Source organism: Myxine glutinosa, chromosome 8, assembly GCF_964187855.1.
Source record: "Myxine glutinosa chromosome 8, kmMyxGlut1.1, whole genome shotgun sequence".
NCBI lineage: Eukaryota > Metazoa > Chordata > Myxini > Myxiniformes > Myxinidae > Myxine > Myxine glutinosa.
This window is the reverse complement of record NC_136268.1, coordinates 70,956,913-70,972,455: the sequence shown is the minus strand read 5'-3', so window position 1 is coordinate 70,972,455 and position 15,543 is coordinate 70,956,913. Positions and strand designations below refer to the sequence as shown.

At 40.4% G+C, this 15,543-nt stretch overlaps 1 protein-coding gene across 1 annotated transcript in view; it reads left to right on the top strand.

The window, feature by feature from the left end:
• LOC137433134 (laminin subunit alpha-2) overlaps positions 1-14,612 on the top strand; it is a 469,485-nt gene extending 454,873 nt beyond the window's left edge. The window contains exons 54-64 of the mRNA XM_078783389.1: positions 1,327-1,500; positions 1,819-1,967; positions 2,559-2,741; positions 5,040-5,271; positions 6,281-6,393; positions 9,156-9,345; positions 9,662-9,820; positions 11,287-11,440; positions 11,583-11,719; positions 13,741-13,957; positions 14,079-14,612. Of these exons, the coding sequence (XP_078639515.1) occupies positions 1,327-1,500; positions 1,819-1,967; positions 2,559-2,741; positions 5,040-5,271; positions 6,281-6,393; positions 9,156-9,345; positions 9,662-9,820; positions 11,287-11,440; positions 11,583-11,719; positions 13,741-13,957; positions 14,079-14,239 (1,869 nt within the window). The 3' untranslated portion in view covers positions 14,240-14,612. The remainder of the gene's footprint in view (positions 1-1,326; positions 1,501-1,818; positions 1,968-2,558; positions 2,742-5,039; positions 5,272-6,280; positions 6,394-9,155; positions 9,346-9,661; positions 9,821-11,286; positions 11,441-11,582; positions 11,720-13,740; positions 13,958-14,078) is intronic.
• The last annotated feature ends 931 nt before the right edge of the window (positions 14,613-15,543 follow it).

Sequence of the window (15,543 nt, the reverse complement as noted above, 5' to 3'; positions counted from 1 at the left end):
ATGGGTTATTTTCCTAGATTTAGAGATGGGTTAATTTCCCCCAGAATTACAGATGGGTAAATTCCCCCAGAAATACAGATGGGTAAATTCCCCCAGAAATACAGATGGGTTAATTTTCCGAAAATTACAGACAGGTTAATTTCCCCAGAATTACAGACAGGTTCATTTCCCCAGAATTACAGACGGGTTAATTCCCCCAGAATTAGATGGGTTAATTCCCCCAGAATTACAGACGGGTTAATTTCCCCAGAATTACAAACGGGTTAATTTCCCCAGAATTACAAACGGGTTAATTTCCCCAGAATTACAGACGGGTTAATTCCCCCAGAATTACAGTCGGGTTAATTCCCCCAGAATTACAAAAGGATTAATTCCGCCAGAATTAAAGATGGGTTAATTGCCCCAGAATTACAGACAGGTTAATTTTCTCAGAATTACAAATGGGTTAATTTCCCCAGAATTACAGATGGGTTAATTTCCCCAGAATTACAGACGGGTTAATTCCCCCAGAATTACAGTCGGGTTAATTCCCCCAGAATTACAAAAGGATTAATTCCGCCAGAATTAAAGATGGGTTAATTTCCCCAGAATTACAGATGGGTTAATTCCCCCAGAATTGCAGATGGGTTAATTCCCCCAGAATTACAGATGGGTTAATTCTCCCAGAATTGCAGATGGGTTAATTCCCCCAGAATTACAGATGGGTTAATTCTCCCAGAATTACAAATGAATTAATTCCAAAAAAATTACAAACAGATTAGTTCCCCCAGAATTTCAGACTGCTTAATTCCCCAGAATTACAAACACATTAATTCCCCCAGAATTTTGAAACACATGAATTCCCCCAGAACTAAGTATGGGTCAATCCCCCAGAATCTGTGTACTGTATTATATATAGCATGACTTGTAATACCTGCTCCTGCAGGGAGCATAGCTGTGTCATACATATTTACGTAGAGTGCAAAGGCTGAATTTTACTTACCACCTAAAATCTCCCCGTGAGCACACGAAATACAACTACCAGTTTTCAACTGATCCCAGTGTCATGAACTGTATTGAGGTTGCACACGCAGACACACACAGACATGCACAAACACACACACAGACACAAACACACAGACATGGGGCATTACAGACAGGGGCGAGACAGGGTAATAGTCTCGCACCACTTCGGGGCGAGATTAAATATGGCTCACACGGAAGAAAATGATGTTTATTATGTTTATTCAATTACACAAATCAACTTGTCGCCTTGGAACGTTATTAAGGCTAATTAAGTGGAAATATTATTCAGATGTATTTGTGGTGTTCTGTCTCATCATTCAGGCGGCGCACTCCAGCAGCATTCGAGATGGAGGTTTTGTGCAGATTCCAGCCGATAATGCAACGCTGGGCGTGGAGTCAGAAATTTCCCTCTCGTTCAGCACACTGAACCAGACAGGCCTGCTACTTGTGGCCCTCGGCACACCGAGCAGTCCCCAACGAAGAGCTCAGGTCACGGTCAGTGATATAGCCTTGAGTTTGATTGTTCTGGAACATATCTGACCTTGCACCTTTTTGCGATAGCTAGCAGGGATTGTCGTACTTGTACTGATGACTTTGATGGTAATTTGTCATACTCAAACCCAGTTATTAGGGAAACACACTGCCTGTTGCATGATTATTTTTCAAACTCACAGCTCCAAACAATTGCATTTTACCCTCAACACACAATGACCTGTGACTACAATATACAAGATAATGCTCATCGTAAATGATGAATCATGCATTACAGAAAGTTTCTTGTTCAGCATAAACCACGCATACTCTTTCTTGCAGCCGCACTACACTATAACGCTCCTTAACGGGCGTGTCCTCTTTCAAGTGCGAGTGGCTACAGGTCGTCTCACCTCTGTGAACGTTGAACCAGCTACTGGGACATACCACGACGGACGCGATCACTCGCTCACCATTAGCCGCCACAGAGGGTATGGCAACCCACAACTTTTGACAGTTTGACACTCTTTCCAAGTGCCTTTAGCAAGGTTCCTTTTCTTACAAGGATTGATTTTGCTCTGACTTAGGCCTTTTAAATCCAACAGTGTTGCTGTTTTAAAGCATCATCAAGATTCATTTTGGTCAGCGTTTCTTTGAATCAACAGGTTTTTTTTCTGCGTCGGCTTTGGAACTCAGCAGCTTTTTTTGTTGATAAAGACATTGAGGTCAAACGATTAATGTCCAAGACTGGGACGGATTCTTCATAAAGTTTTGAAAATCCATGCAACCATTGCACAAGTAGTGGTCTCATGTAATGGTGTGTGTGTGTGTGTGTGTGTGTGTGTGTGTGTGTGTGTGTGTGTGTGTGTGTGTGTGTGTGTGTGTGTGTGTGTGTGTGTGTGTGTGTGTGTGTGTCTGTCTGTCTGTCTGTCTGTCTGTCTGTCTCATTTTGGACTGCTGATAAAAACATTAAATCCAAAACAGTGCTTGACAAAACCGGCTTTGAAATGTTGGCCACTACCTCTTTTCGGGGTAACGCTTATGATGGAGTTTAAAATATGTCAAAAATGCTTGCATTGCAGTTACATCAAGATAGAAGTGGATGAGGTAGATTCAAATGAAGCCAGGTTCCATCTCCGCAAGGACCTGCTTGTTCAAAAGGTATACGTTGGTGGAGTTCCAGCAGATCTTATCATGCCCTCTGATTTGCTCAAGACCCGGCAGAGCTTTGTCGGCTGCATCCGTAACCTCGTCATCAATGCAGTGTAAGTATCTGTAATGGAAGGAGACGAACGTGTTTCAGAAAAAAAAATGTTAAATTAATGCCAAATCAATCGATCAATTTCTTATATTGCGCTTTCATTTAATGAATGAATGAATGAATGATCGTTTTAAGGCCATTTTCCCTGCTAGAGCGGGGGTTAGCCTTGCGGGCCCCATGACAATCATGGTTCCCTGTTTGAGGCAATGTTTTTATGGCCGGATGCCCTTCCTGGCGCCAACTCTTGGTCACGCTCTTATGATGCGCAGGGATACGGTGTAGCTATTCTAAGCCGGGGTACACACCGGGATCATTCATCCCAGTGACCTGGTACTCAATTTTCCGACCTCGGAAGGATGACAGGCTGAATCAACCCCCCTGGTGTTAATTCAGCGATCGACCGGGATTCGAACCCAGGATCCTAGGATCCCAAGCCGGCACCCTAACCACTAAGCCAACACTAGGCTCGCTTTTTCATCTATCTATAATTCCAGTAATCTCTGTGTGTATGTGTGTGTGTATGTGTGTGTGTCTGTGTGTTTGTCTGTGACCGCTGTTTCTCGACAACCACGGTTTCGATCTAATTGAAACTTGCCAGGTATATTGCTGGGGACCCGAGGATGTGCCTTTTCAAGGTTTGAAATTAATCGGACAAGTGGTTCCCAAGGTATGGTCACCGTACTCGCAAGCCGTTCGCTTTGGCTTTGCGAATGGACCAAACCATTTCATGTAAATAGAGGGGGGGGGGGTTCTGTGGTCGTTACTGCCACGTGGTTTCAAAGTTTTTTTTTGTTGTTGTTGTTTGCACGCATGTTTTTTTGCACGCACGTACGGGCGTGCCCGTACGTGCGGGCACGCCCTAGTCTATCTATAATTCCAGTAATCTCTGTGTGTATGTGTGTGTGTATGTGTGTGTGTCTGTGTGTTTGTCTGTGACCGCTGTTTCTCGACAACCACGGGTCCGATCTAATTGAAACTTGCCAGGTATATTGCTGGGGACCCGAGGATGTGCCTTTTCAAGGTTTGAAATTAATCGGACAGGTGGTTCCCAAGGTATGGTCACCGTACTCGCAAGCCGTTCGCTTTGGCTTTGCGAATGGACCAAACCATTTCATGTAAATACAGGGGGGGGATAGTCTCCGTACTCGCAAGCCGTTCGCTTTGGCTTTGCGAATGGACCAAACCATTTCATGTAAATAGAGGGGGGGGATATAATTTTAGATATATATATATAGTACGGGCACGCCCTAGTTTAATATAACTAGGGCGTGCCCGCACGTACGGGCACGCCCGTACGTGCTTGCCCGTACGTGCGTGCAAAAAAACATGCGTGCAAACAACAACAACAAAAAAAAACTTTGAAACCACGTGGCAGTAACGACCACAGAACCCCCCCCCCCCCCCTCTATTTACATGAAATGGTTTGGTTCATTCGCAAAGCCAAAGCGAACGGCTTGCGAGTACGGTGACCATACCTTGGGAACCACTTGTCCGATTAATTTCAAACCTTGAAAAGGCACATCCTCGGGTCCCCAGCAATATACCTGGCAAGTTTCAATTAGATCGGACCCGTGGTTGTCGAGAAACAGCGGTCACAGACAAACACACAGACACACACACATACACACACACATACACACAGAGATTACTGGAATTATAGATAGATGTGCAAAATCAATAAGCTCTTTACAAAGAAGGAACAACACACAACAACAGGCATTTTAAGGCCATTTTCCCTGCTGGAGCGGGGGTTAGCCCTTTCTTTACAAAGCCCCTCACAAAGAAAGAAGAGGTAAGAAAATTAAAAATTAAGAAAATATCTTTACCAAAAAAGATTTTTGTCGAGCTTGAAAAATCGCAATTGTTGAAGCTTTGAGAATTTTAAGAGGTATAAAGTTCCACAGAATAGGTGCAAATCTGAAGAATGCTTAATCCTTGAGCACAGTACTACCAGAATATTCCCATTGTTTGATCACAGCTTTCTTACAAGGATGTAAAAATTAATTGTCTTAAATGTTGGCAGGAACCATTTTGTATATTTTGGAGTGATGTTTGTTTGTAGTTTTGGAGTGAAAAAGTGTTTTGAGGATTGGAATGATGGGATCAAGTCTATGAGTGTGAACTACTATGCCTGGGTGCCATATTCCGAATAAGTTATAAAGGTTTAATAGAATTGGCAGACAACCCTCCCAACGATGAGATGCACGAAATATTAACTAATAATGTGCCAATTAAACGAAAACCCTACAGTTTACTTGTTTTTTATATCACCTTCTCTAAATCATTGCACCTTCGTTTGCAGCCTGACGGACTTTGCCAAGAGGTTGGCATTTGAAAGGACTGACATTGGGCACTGCGTTGCTCTGATGGATGGGAAGGATTCGCCAGGATTGACTGAGAAGCTTGCGGAAATAGATGCAATCTCAAAGCTGCCAGTTCCTCCAGACTCATCGGGACCAAAGTTAGAACCACCGGCTGAGCCTGTATTTGTCAGAATTGGTCCCCCAGCGACGGTCGATTGGGATTCGTTGGAAGTGAGTGGCCGCAAAGATCCCAAACGGTTCATCACTGCTTTATGAACATGCAGCAGGTCGTCATCACTGACCTGCCGTGAAATGCTTTGCATTATGTAGAACATCGGAAACATAAAAGCATCTCGTCACCGATAGTTTGATTCCATTGACATTCCTGTGTAGGATTATTCCAGAGATTAATTTCCACAGCTAATGTTATAAGCCATAACTTACTTTAACTGGGTAAAAGTCCAATTTCAAAAACCGCAAATGTTGAGAGTTGATAATTGTTAGTTTGTTCATTTTGCTTTTTTTTCTATAATTATCCAAGGATCCAAGGATATCGTGGGATTTATTCTGCGTTCCCAGTATGAGCTCAGATGGGACTGCCAAACCTACCAACTCTTTATACGAAGAAACATATTGTTGAGCAGTAAATGCATTGGTGAATTTATCAGTAATTTTTGAAGAAGCAATGATCGAAGTATCACATTTGGCGGAAATGCATATGATGCCGCTTCTGTGTTTCACAGCCAACTGGGATAGTGATGTCATGTTTACAAACCAGCAATCACAGATAAAAATGGCTGCCTCTACATAAATGACTGCGAAATTCACGAAAGTCACATTTGCTGCTTAGGTGATCTATTTACTTTTTCAGATTTCAGACAGCCATTTCAGATTTCAGATCAGATTTCAGACAGCCATTTCAGATTTCAGATCAGATTTCAGACAGCCATTTCAGGTTTCAGATCAGATTTCAGACAGCCATTTCAGATTTCAGATCAGATTTCAGACACCAATTCAAAAATGCTATGAATATCAGATCGAGACATTCACAGTTTTTTAATCTGACTTTTGTTTCACTTTGATAAAGTATATAATGCTTGTTTTCCCCACTTGTGCACTTGTGTGATTAGAAAGACTTGAACCAACATGACCATTCTTTTCCTTGATCTGATTTCAAATAACACCAGAGTGTTTTATGGTGTGCTCTTCATTAAATGTTGCTTTTTCTTCTGCATACCAGGCTGGCTGCGCAGCAGTCATTCCATCTGGAACGCTCATTGGAGCAAAACATTTTGGGCGTTCCAAACATAGCTATGTTGCTCTAACCTTTGATGACACAAAAGTGAAAAAGAGGTATGTATATCTGCCATGTAAAACACAATGTTAGTTTGTGTGTTTGTACAGATGTCTGTCCCCCCTTGTAAGGGTACGTTTTAAAGGCCAATCTTTTAACACGAATGTGTGTTCACTACGTCTATTTTTTGTCCAGTCTGTCTACGGTTTATTTTTTGTCTACGGTTTATTGTTTATTTACGGTTTATGTTTGAAATTTATTAGTTTATTGTTTATCTACGGTTTATGTTTTTTATCTACGGTTTATGTTTGTTTATCTACTGTTTATGTTTATGTTTATCTACGGTATATGTTTATATTAGTTTATTGTTTATCTATGGTTTATGTTTATTATTGTTTATATACGGTTTGTGTTTATGTTTATCTATGGTTTATGTTTATTATTGTTTATATACGGTTTATGTTTATGATTTTTTGTCTACGGTTTATTGTTTATCTATGGTTTTTAGCCGCGTCGCAGACGCTGCTCATAGAGTGACCTCTGCTGTTGTTGTTGTTCTTCTTCTTCTTCTTGTTCTTGTTCTTGCAGAGAAGACAAAACCTCAAAGCTCCACCAATTCTGGGAACCATAGCTCCACCCATTGTGGGAGAGGCTTCATACAAACAAATATCCACCATTTTATTAACTCGCATAGCTTTGAGGCCTGTTTTGTAGGCCCGTGGTGTCTTCCTCTCTCACACAGTTTTATTTCAAATCAAATTCGATATATCATTTCATTTTTCACAGTCGCTAACATAGTTTTAGACTCGGTTGAAAAAAAACGGGAAGAAAATCCGATGAAAGTTGCCCTTTATAGAACGAAATGAATTCTCAAAGGCCTGTAACTTCAAGTCCATTGAGATTTTTTTTTTTTTAATTGCGGCATGGTCAGTCATACACCGCCCGAAATAACAGACGGGAAAATGCCGAGATATATATATTTTGTTTAAATCGCGGCATGCTCAGTCATACACCGCCCGAAATAACAGACGGAAAAATGCCGAGATATATTAAAAATTCGTCCATTTGATGACAATCGTCACGATGAAATATTTAATTTATACGTCGTCACAATAATGTGGAGAGAGGAGCATAGCTTCGTTCACGTGTCGCCACACACGGGAAATTGCCGAGATTTTTTTTTTTTAAATCGCGGCATGGTCAGTCATACACCGCCTGAAATAACAGACGGGAAAATGCCGAGATATATTAAAAATTCGTCGCCACACACGGGAAATTGCCGAGATATATTTTCACTTTGCACAAAAATAACATCAAGTAATCGAATCAATAGGAATGTCCTGTGCCTATAACATCGACGTTATAGGCACAGCTGCATTTAGGCATTGTGTAACATCGACGCGGCTTTTGTTTTATTTTACAACTTTTTGTACTTGTTGTCTATGGTTTATTGTTTATATACGGTTTATGTTTATGTTTTTAGTCTACGGTTTATTGTTTATCTACGGTTTATGTTTATGTTTATCTACGGTTTATGTTTATATTAGTTTATTGTTTATCTACGGTTTATTGGTACCCTGGTGTTGGGCTAGCGGCTAGGGTGCCGGCTTAGGATCCTCGGATCCTGGGTTCGAATCCCGGTCAATCGCTGAATTAACGCCAGGGGGGTTGACTCAGCCTGTCATCCTTCCGAGGTCGGCAAATTGAGTACCAGTTCACTGGTAATTCCCTGCTTGTCGTTAAAGGCGGCAAAAAGGGTTGGCGTCAGGAAGGGTATCCGGCCGTAAGACATTGCTTCAAAAAGGGGACCGAAAAACAACAACAACCACAGTTCCCGAAAAAGGGCCAACCCCCGCTTGCGGGGAAAAATGGCCTCTAAAGGTGGGTTTTTTTACGGTTTATTGTTTATCTACGGTTTATGTTTATGTTTATCTGCGGTTTATGTTTATATTAGTTTATTGTTTATCTACGGTTTATGTTTATGTTTATCTACGGTTTATGTTTATTATTGTTTATATACAGTTTATGTTTATGATTTTTTGTCTACGGTTTATTGTTTATCTACGGTTTATGTTTATGTTTATCTATGGTTTATGTTTATTATTGTTTATATACGGTTTATGTTTATGATTTTTTGTCTACGGTTTATTGTTTATCTACGGTTTATGTTTATAGTTTATCTACAGTTTTTGTCTATGGTTTATTGTTTATATACGGTTTATGTTTATGATTTTTTGTCTACGGTTTATTGTTTATATACGGTTTGTGTTTATGTTTATCTATGGTTTATGTTTATTATTGTTTATATACGGTTTATGTTTATGATTTTTTGGCTACGGTTTATTGTTTATCTACGGTTTATGTTTATTGTTTATCTACGGTTTTTGTCTATGGTTTATTGTTTATCTACGGTTTTTTGTCTACGGTTTATGTTTAGTCTACGGTTTATTTTTTGTCCACTACGGTCTTTTTTGTTTTTAACAGATGTCTGTCCCCCCTCATAAGGGTAGGTTTTAAAGGCCAATCTTTTAACACGAATGTGTGTTCACTACGGTCTATTTTTTGGAATTTAGAATGTGTTTCATGGGGTCATCATAACACACTTTATCAATAGTCCATAATATTTTGAATGCATTTGAAAGGTCAGATAATTTTCCTGTAAGTTTGTTTAGCTTGTTAAATATGTTGCTCATGACCCTTTTGTGCAGTTTCAATGCAAATAAACTATTCCCTCTGATCCGCAAGCTTCCATATGCATTTGCAATGAATTCAGGTTTAACAAACGAAGTGAGTGATCAATATGTTTTTTTTCACACCCAAGCCTGAATATATCACTGGACATCCGCACACATGCCACTGATGGCCTCTTTATGTACATGGCAAGAATCAACCACGCAGACTTTGTGGCTATGCAGCTACACAAAGGAAAACTTCACATCTCTTACGATCTAGGCAGCGGTCCTACAAGTCACACCTTACAAGACCTGGTAAACGATGAGGAATGGCACACGGTGAGTGACTGACTACCTATCCAGACTGTCATGAATAAACATTGTTGTAATATTTGCACCTTGGGGAAATCTTTTTACAGACATACAGGGGGCAAAACTAAGAAAAGAAAGAGGGTGGACTATAGGAGAGAGAAAGGAGCTGTATGGGGTTTGTTAGTGGTGCTAATAGAAGGGAAAGAGGTTTGGAAGGAACTTTGAGCAAATGGCAATATTTATCTTTAGACTTGTTCACTTATGTAATAAGTAGATTCCCCCTGGCCTAACCCTGCCCAATGTATTCATGCTGAAATGAAAAAATAAATGATTCCCTCAACAGGTCAGTTTTGCTCGGCATGACGCGCATGCCAACGTGACCCTGGATGGGAAAATGGTGGCCACGATGTTATCACCGAGAAAGGCAACTATCCTGGATGTTGTAGGCCGCGTATATATTGGAGGATTGCCTCATACATTTTCCACTCGCCGTATTGGCAAAGTGAGTGTTTTATATTTGGCATCAACATTTGTTACTTTTTTTTTCTTTTTTCTTTTTTTGTATACTGAATCGAGGCTCGTGAAAGAGCTGACATTTACTTCACAAACAAATCAACCAGACAAACAAAATATATAAAAAGAGGGAGCGGAAGACAAGAGAAGGGGAAGCACACAAACACTTGAGAGCACACAACATTTAAGAGCAGGGAGATGTGTGGGAGGGAGTGGGCTTGGGGGGAGGAGGCGTGGGAAGGGGGGGGGGGGGTGGGAGAAGTATAAAACACAAGGACACCAAGGACTTCCAGGACAGAAGTTGGTATTTCAAAAAAGTGGAATTGGGGTGAAATTAGCGGGGATAGAAAAGATCAAGGTTTTGGATGGGGGAAGATAAGAGATGGTGGTGAACAGCTGTTTTAAAGACTTGGAGGGTGGAGTGCGATTGAAGAGAGTGAGGGAGTTTGTTCCAGAGGCGGGAGAAAAGAGGAATGAAGGAGTGAAGGTGAGCAGAGAGTCTTGATTTTGGCAGTTTAACCATAAGAGGGTTGCAGGCAGATCTTGTGCGACCTGTAGGAATATTTGGGGGACAGAGCCCAGAGAGAGCTGGGGGGGGGGGGGCAAGGCCAGAGAGGAGTCGGTAGAAGACGGAAAGACCACCAACCTGCCTGCGGTGTGAGTGAGTGAAAGGCCCTCGGAGATAGCGTCATCGCGGGAGATTCCAATGATTCTGAATGCTTTGGTTTCAACAGCGTGAAGACGAGCTAGGTGTGAGGCAGGAGCACCAGCCCAGAGGGGAGAGCAGTATTACATTGAGCTGTGGATGAAAGCCTTGTATGTGGTAAGGAGCTCAGGTGTGCCCAGGAAGGACTTCGCACGACGGAGGATGCCCAGTCGGCGACTGGCTTTGGAGGCCAGATTTGAAATGTGGTTTTCCCAGGAAGGATCATGGCAGATAGTGAGACCCAAAAGCTTGAGTGACAGAACTTCTTGGAGAGGATTATTCAGAAAGTGGATGGGAGGGTTGTCCAGTCTCTATCTCTACTTCCTGTATCAAAGTCCAGCTTACAGGGTCATCATTTCCTTGTAATGTGGACATTTCGTCCACCCAAAGTGTGTTGGTGGAACTGCTGATGTTGCTCTCTATCTCTATTTCCTTCATTGATTTGAATATAACTGAATGCACCAGGCAGCTTTGATGCAAATGTGCAGTTTTGAGTTATAATGGTTCAAAATTGTGATAATTGAGCAGAGTTAAGTCAATGATCCGAAGCACTGTTTCCCCTCTCTCCTTAACTAATTTGAGATGTCGCAGACCCAGCTTATCCTCGCATATTGAATGGTTGTATAAAATTCATTTATTTTTTATTTTTTTTATTTTTTAAAGTCAATGTGCCATTATCTATCTCAAAGCCCATTCCTTAAAATCAAGTGAGCCAGGAAACCTGAGGGGCATTTTCCCTGTGCTTCCAGGTAACGCATAGCATCGCAGGCTGCATCAAAAACTTTATCATTAGTGGGAAGAAGATGGATCTTGACCAGCCAGAATCGAGCAACGACGTGGATGTGTGCTACGTCAACACCGAGAGAGGAGCATACTTTGAAGGGACAGGCTACGCCCAATTCGGTATGCAATTGCTGAAAATATTGGTCGTTAATTTTCTTGCACTAAAAAGTGAAGTTTTTTTCAGTTTACAAACCTGGTGTGGTATAACTGTCTTCTTTAAATTCTGATGAATGCTCACTGACTTTATTTCCTCCAATCACAGTGGAAAAAGGTTACCACGTGGGCACCGATCTCAACATTAGACTTGAGTTCCGCACATTCCATAAGGACGGAGTTATTTTTGGGATCAGCCACGACAAAATGAAAGATTCTGTTGGGTTGGAGTTGGTGAATGGAAAGGTATGGCTTACATAGATGGAAGAACAATAGGAACAGAGGTGCACGCAGAAAAACAAAGCCTTCATATTGGGTTCATGGTAAAAAAAGAAATAATTAATTAATTAATTTTTTTTTAATTTCTTAATTAATTTCTAACCAGGATTTCTCCCAATGGCAAATCCTCCCTTCTGAACTTGGTGATGGCTAACTTCTCTGCACTAACTTTCTATTAGCTTACTTCCAATCTTCTCCAAGGTAATGAGATCGATCATTGTAGTTGATTTGACATCATTCCTTTTCTCCAACAGCCTTATCTCAGATGACCAATTTGGATTCACACGAGGTCACTCTACCTTGGACATGCTGCTTCTACTCTCACCAACAAAGGATGGAGGCCCTCAATATCAAGCATGAGATCAGAGCCGTCTCTCTCGTCTAGACTTTCAATACAGTATGGCATCCTGCCTTGCCACCAAACTCTCTGCTTATGGCATCCAAGGCCGACTCCACACATGGCTTCCTGACTTCCTCTACTCTCGTAGCCAACGTGTGGCTCTCAACGGAATCCTTTCATCTCCTCTCCCTGTCAAGGCTGAAGTTCATCAAGGCATTGTTCTCGGCCCAGTCCTCTAGTTGATCTTCATTAATTATCTCTCTGACTCTCTGGAAAATCTTCTTCATCTATTTGCTGATGACTCCACCCTCTGCCATGACATCCCTCATCCTTCAGACAGGTAGGCAGCAGCCTCTTCCCTCTCTTCAGGTCTTGCAAAATCACAAGCTGGTCAAACTCTTGGAATATGTCTTTCAAACCTGGCAAATCTCACACTCTCACTATCTCTCTCCAAAAGCACCAACCGTCTGGCAAACCCTCCTGTCTGCATTCTTAACACTCCTCTAGGGGCAAGTTCAACTCCTGGGCCTCACTATCAGCCATGATCTTTTTGGGGAAAACCATATTTCAAGGTTGGCCTCCAAAGCCAGCCGATGAATGGGCATCCTCCGTTGTACGAGTACGTCTTCCTTAGCACACATGAACTCCTAGCCACCTACAAGGCCTTCATCTGCAGCATGATGGAGTACTACTCTCTCCTCTGGGCTGGTACCCCTGCCAGCTCAGCTCCTTGCTCTGCTGATGCCATGGAAACCAAAATTATTATTGGAATCTCCCACAATTAAACTTACTCTTTGGGCCTATCACTTTCCCATCGAAACCTCTCACATTACTACTGAAGCCAAACACTTTCCCATCAAAGACAGGTTGGTGGTCTCTCTGTCTTCTACCACCTTCTTTCCTGACTTACACCCTCTGCTCTTTCCATGCTTTGTTCCCTCTCCCCTCCCCCCCCCAAAGTTTCTACACGGTTCACAAACAGGGAACTGCACATACCTAAAATGGGGGGGACTGCACATAAAAAGTGCTATTGTTCTACAATGGTAAAACATACAGTATGTCAATGTGATATTTCAGGTTTTCTTTTTAATAAATTTGCAAAACTTTCTAAAATCCTGTTTTCTCTTTGTCATTATGGGATATTGAGTGTAGATTGATGAGGGAAAAAATGAATTTAAACGATCTCAGCATAAGGCTGCAACATAACAAAATGTGAAAAAAGTGAAGGGGTCTGAATACTTTCTGAATGCACTGTATATGCAGAGAATTACCAAGGAATAAAAGCCGACCTTTCTCTACTCTTGCCATCATCTTTTGATCTCGAATCCAGATTTCTTGAGTATATAGCAATAATAACAAATTTGACTTCACTCTTCCACCACTTACGGAGGGCACTGTACATGTACACACACACACACACACACACACACACACACACACACAGTTTTCCTACAGCAGTCCTGTGGCATCACCCTGGTATTATTTGAGGACAGGACTGATTTTATCTGTTGATTATTTAATAAAGGCTCTTGCCAGCAGATGGGCATTGCCATGGCTCCATGAACTGAGCCTTCCATGGGAGATTGGATTTTTTTTTTGTCAACGCCATCCACATCAGCCCCTCACATATGTTGACTTTTGTTCACAGCTCGTGTTCCAAGCTGACAATGGTCCCGGTGCCTTCGTGGCCATTTCCGAGACCTTAACCTTGCTTTGTGATGGACGTTGGCACACGGTTGTCGCCAGCAAGCAAAAGCACAAGCTTTTTTTGAATGTGGATGGATCTATAACGGAGGCGACGAGTTCTGTTCCACAAAGTACAGCTGTAGACACGAACAACCCCGTATTCATCGGAGGATTTCCCGGTACGGATCAGTGAGATTTTCACAAAGATATTGCTTCCTGTAAATTCAACATTGGTAAGATGAATAAACATTGGTAAGATGGACAAACTCATGTTCTCCCATCTGTCTTGGATTGATGCAGATTCTGTGAAGCAACATGCGCTGCAGCAGCATACGTCATTCCGAGGATGCATCCGAAACATGGAGTTGCAGAAGCCTCACATGAAGAACGGGCTGGTCCTGAATCTCAGCAATGCTACTGTACTACGAGGAGTCGTACCCACGGGTTGCCCAGCAGCTTGAATTTATACAAACTCTCAGTTTTGGGAATTTCTTTACCCTGCACCTCAACCTTCATCCTCCCCAAAACCAATCTTCCATTTTTTTTTTTTTTCTGACTTCAGCTGATGTCAATAATCTGATCAATAGTTGGTTGGTAAAAATTGACCCGCCAGCTGATTTGATTCTAATCAAATCAGCTGGCGGATCAATTTTTACCAAATAATTCAAATAATTATCAAATAATTATATTACATATTCAAATAATTATATGTAATAATTATATGGTTAATTATTATATGTAATAATTATATGGTTAATTATTAAATGAAATAATTAGATGTAATAATTATATGGTTAATTATTATATGTAATAATTAGATGTAATAATTATATGGTTAATTATTATATGTAATAATTCGATGTAATAATTATATGGTTAATTATTATATGTAATAATTAGATGTAATAATTATATGGTTAATTATTATATGTAATAATTATATGTAATAATTATATGGTTAATTATTATATGTAATAATTAGATGTAATAATTATATCGTTAATTATTATATGTAATAATTATATGGTTAATTATATGGTTAATTATTATATGTAATAATTAGATGTAATAATTATATGGTTAATTATTATATGTAATAATTAGATGTAATAATTATATGGTTAATTATTATATGTAATAATTAGATGTAATAATTATATCGTTAATTATTATATGTAATAATTATATGGTTAATTATTATATGTAATAATTATATGTAATAATTATATGGAAAATTGATTATATTCAAATAAATAATTATATGGTCAAATAATTAAATGGGGCCATCTACATATTACATATTCAAAATTGCCCTATTCACCCCCCTGGATTTTTCCATTTACTCGCCTTCTTAACTTAAAACTTCATCCCACTCCTCTTCGCAACTTTTCCTCTTCTCGATTTTATTCCTTTAACACACTCTGTACAAGAAGTTGTACTTTTTTCCACCACTCAGGTGACAAATTAACCATGAATTTTTAAGAGACCACGTCGTTATCATGTGTGAAGTCAGCAAAGTAACACAATGATCTTGTTAGTCTAACATGTCAAAGTACAAGTTAACCACAGCAGCTCACCAGAAATAAACTCCATCTTAACGCAAGCAAGATTATTTAATCAGAGACAGAATTTGAAGTGTTAATGGTCTAAACTCTAAGGGATACAATTCAGAATAGCTCGATTTGGCCATCATTTGATATACAGTTACATCTGAAAATGTTACATTTTTTAAAAAGAATTTCAACCATTCTCCCTGGGTTAATGA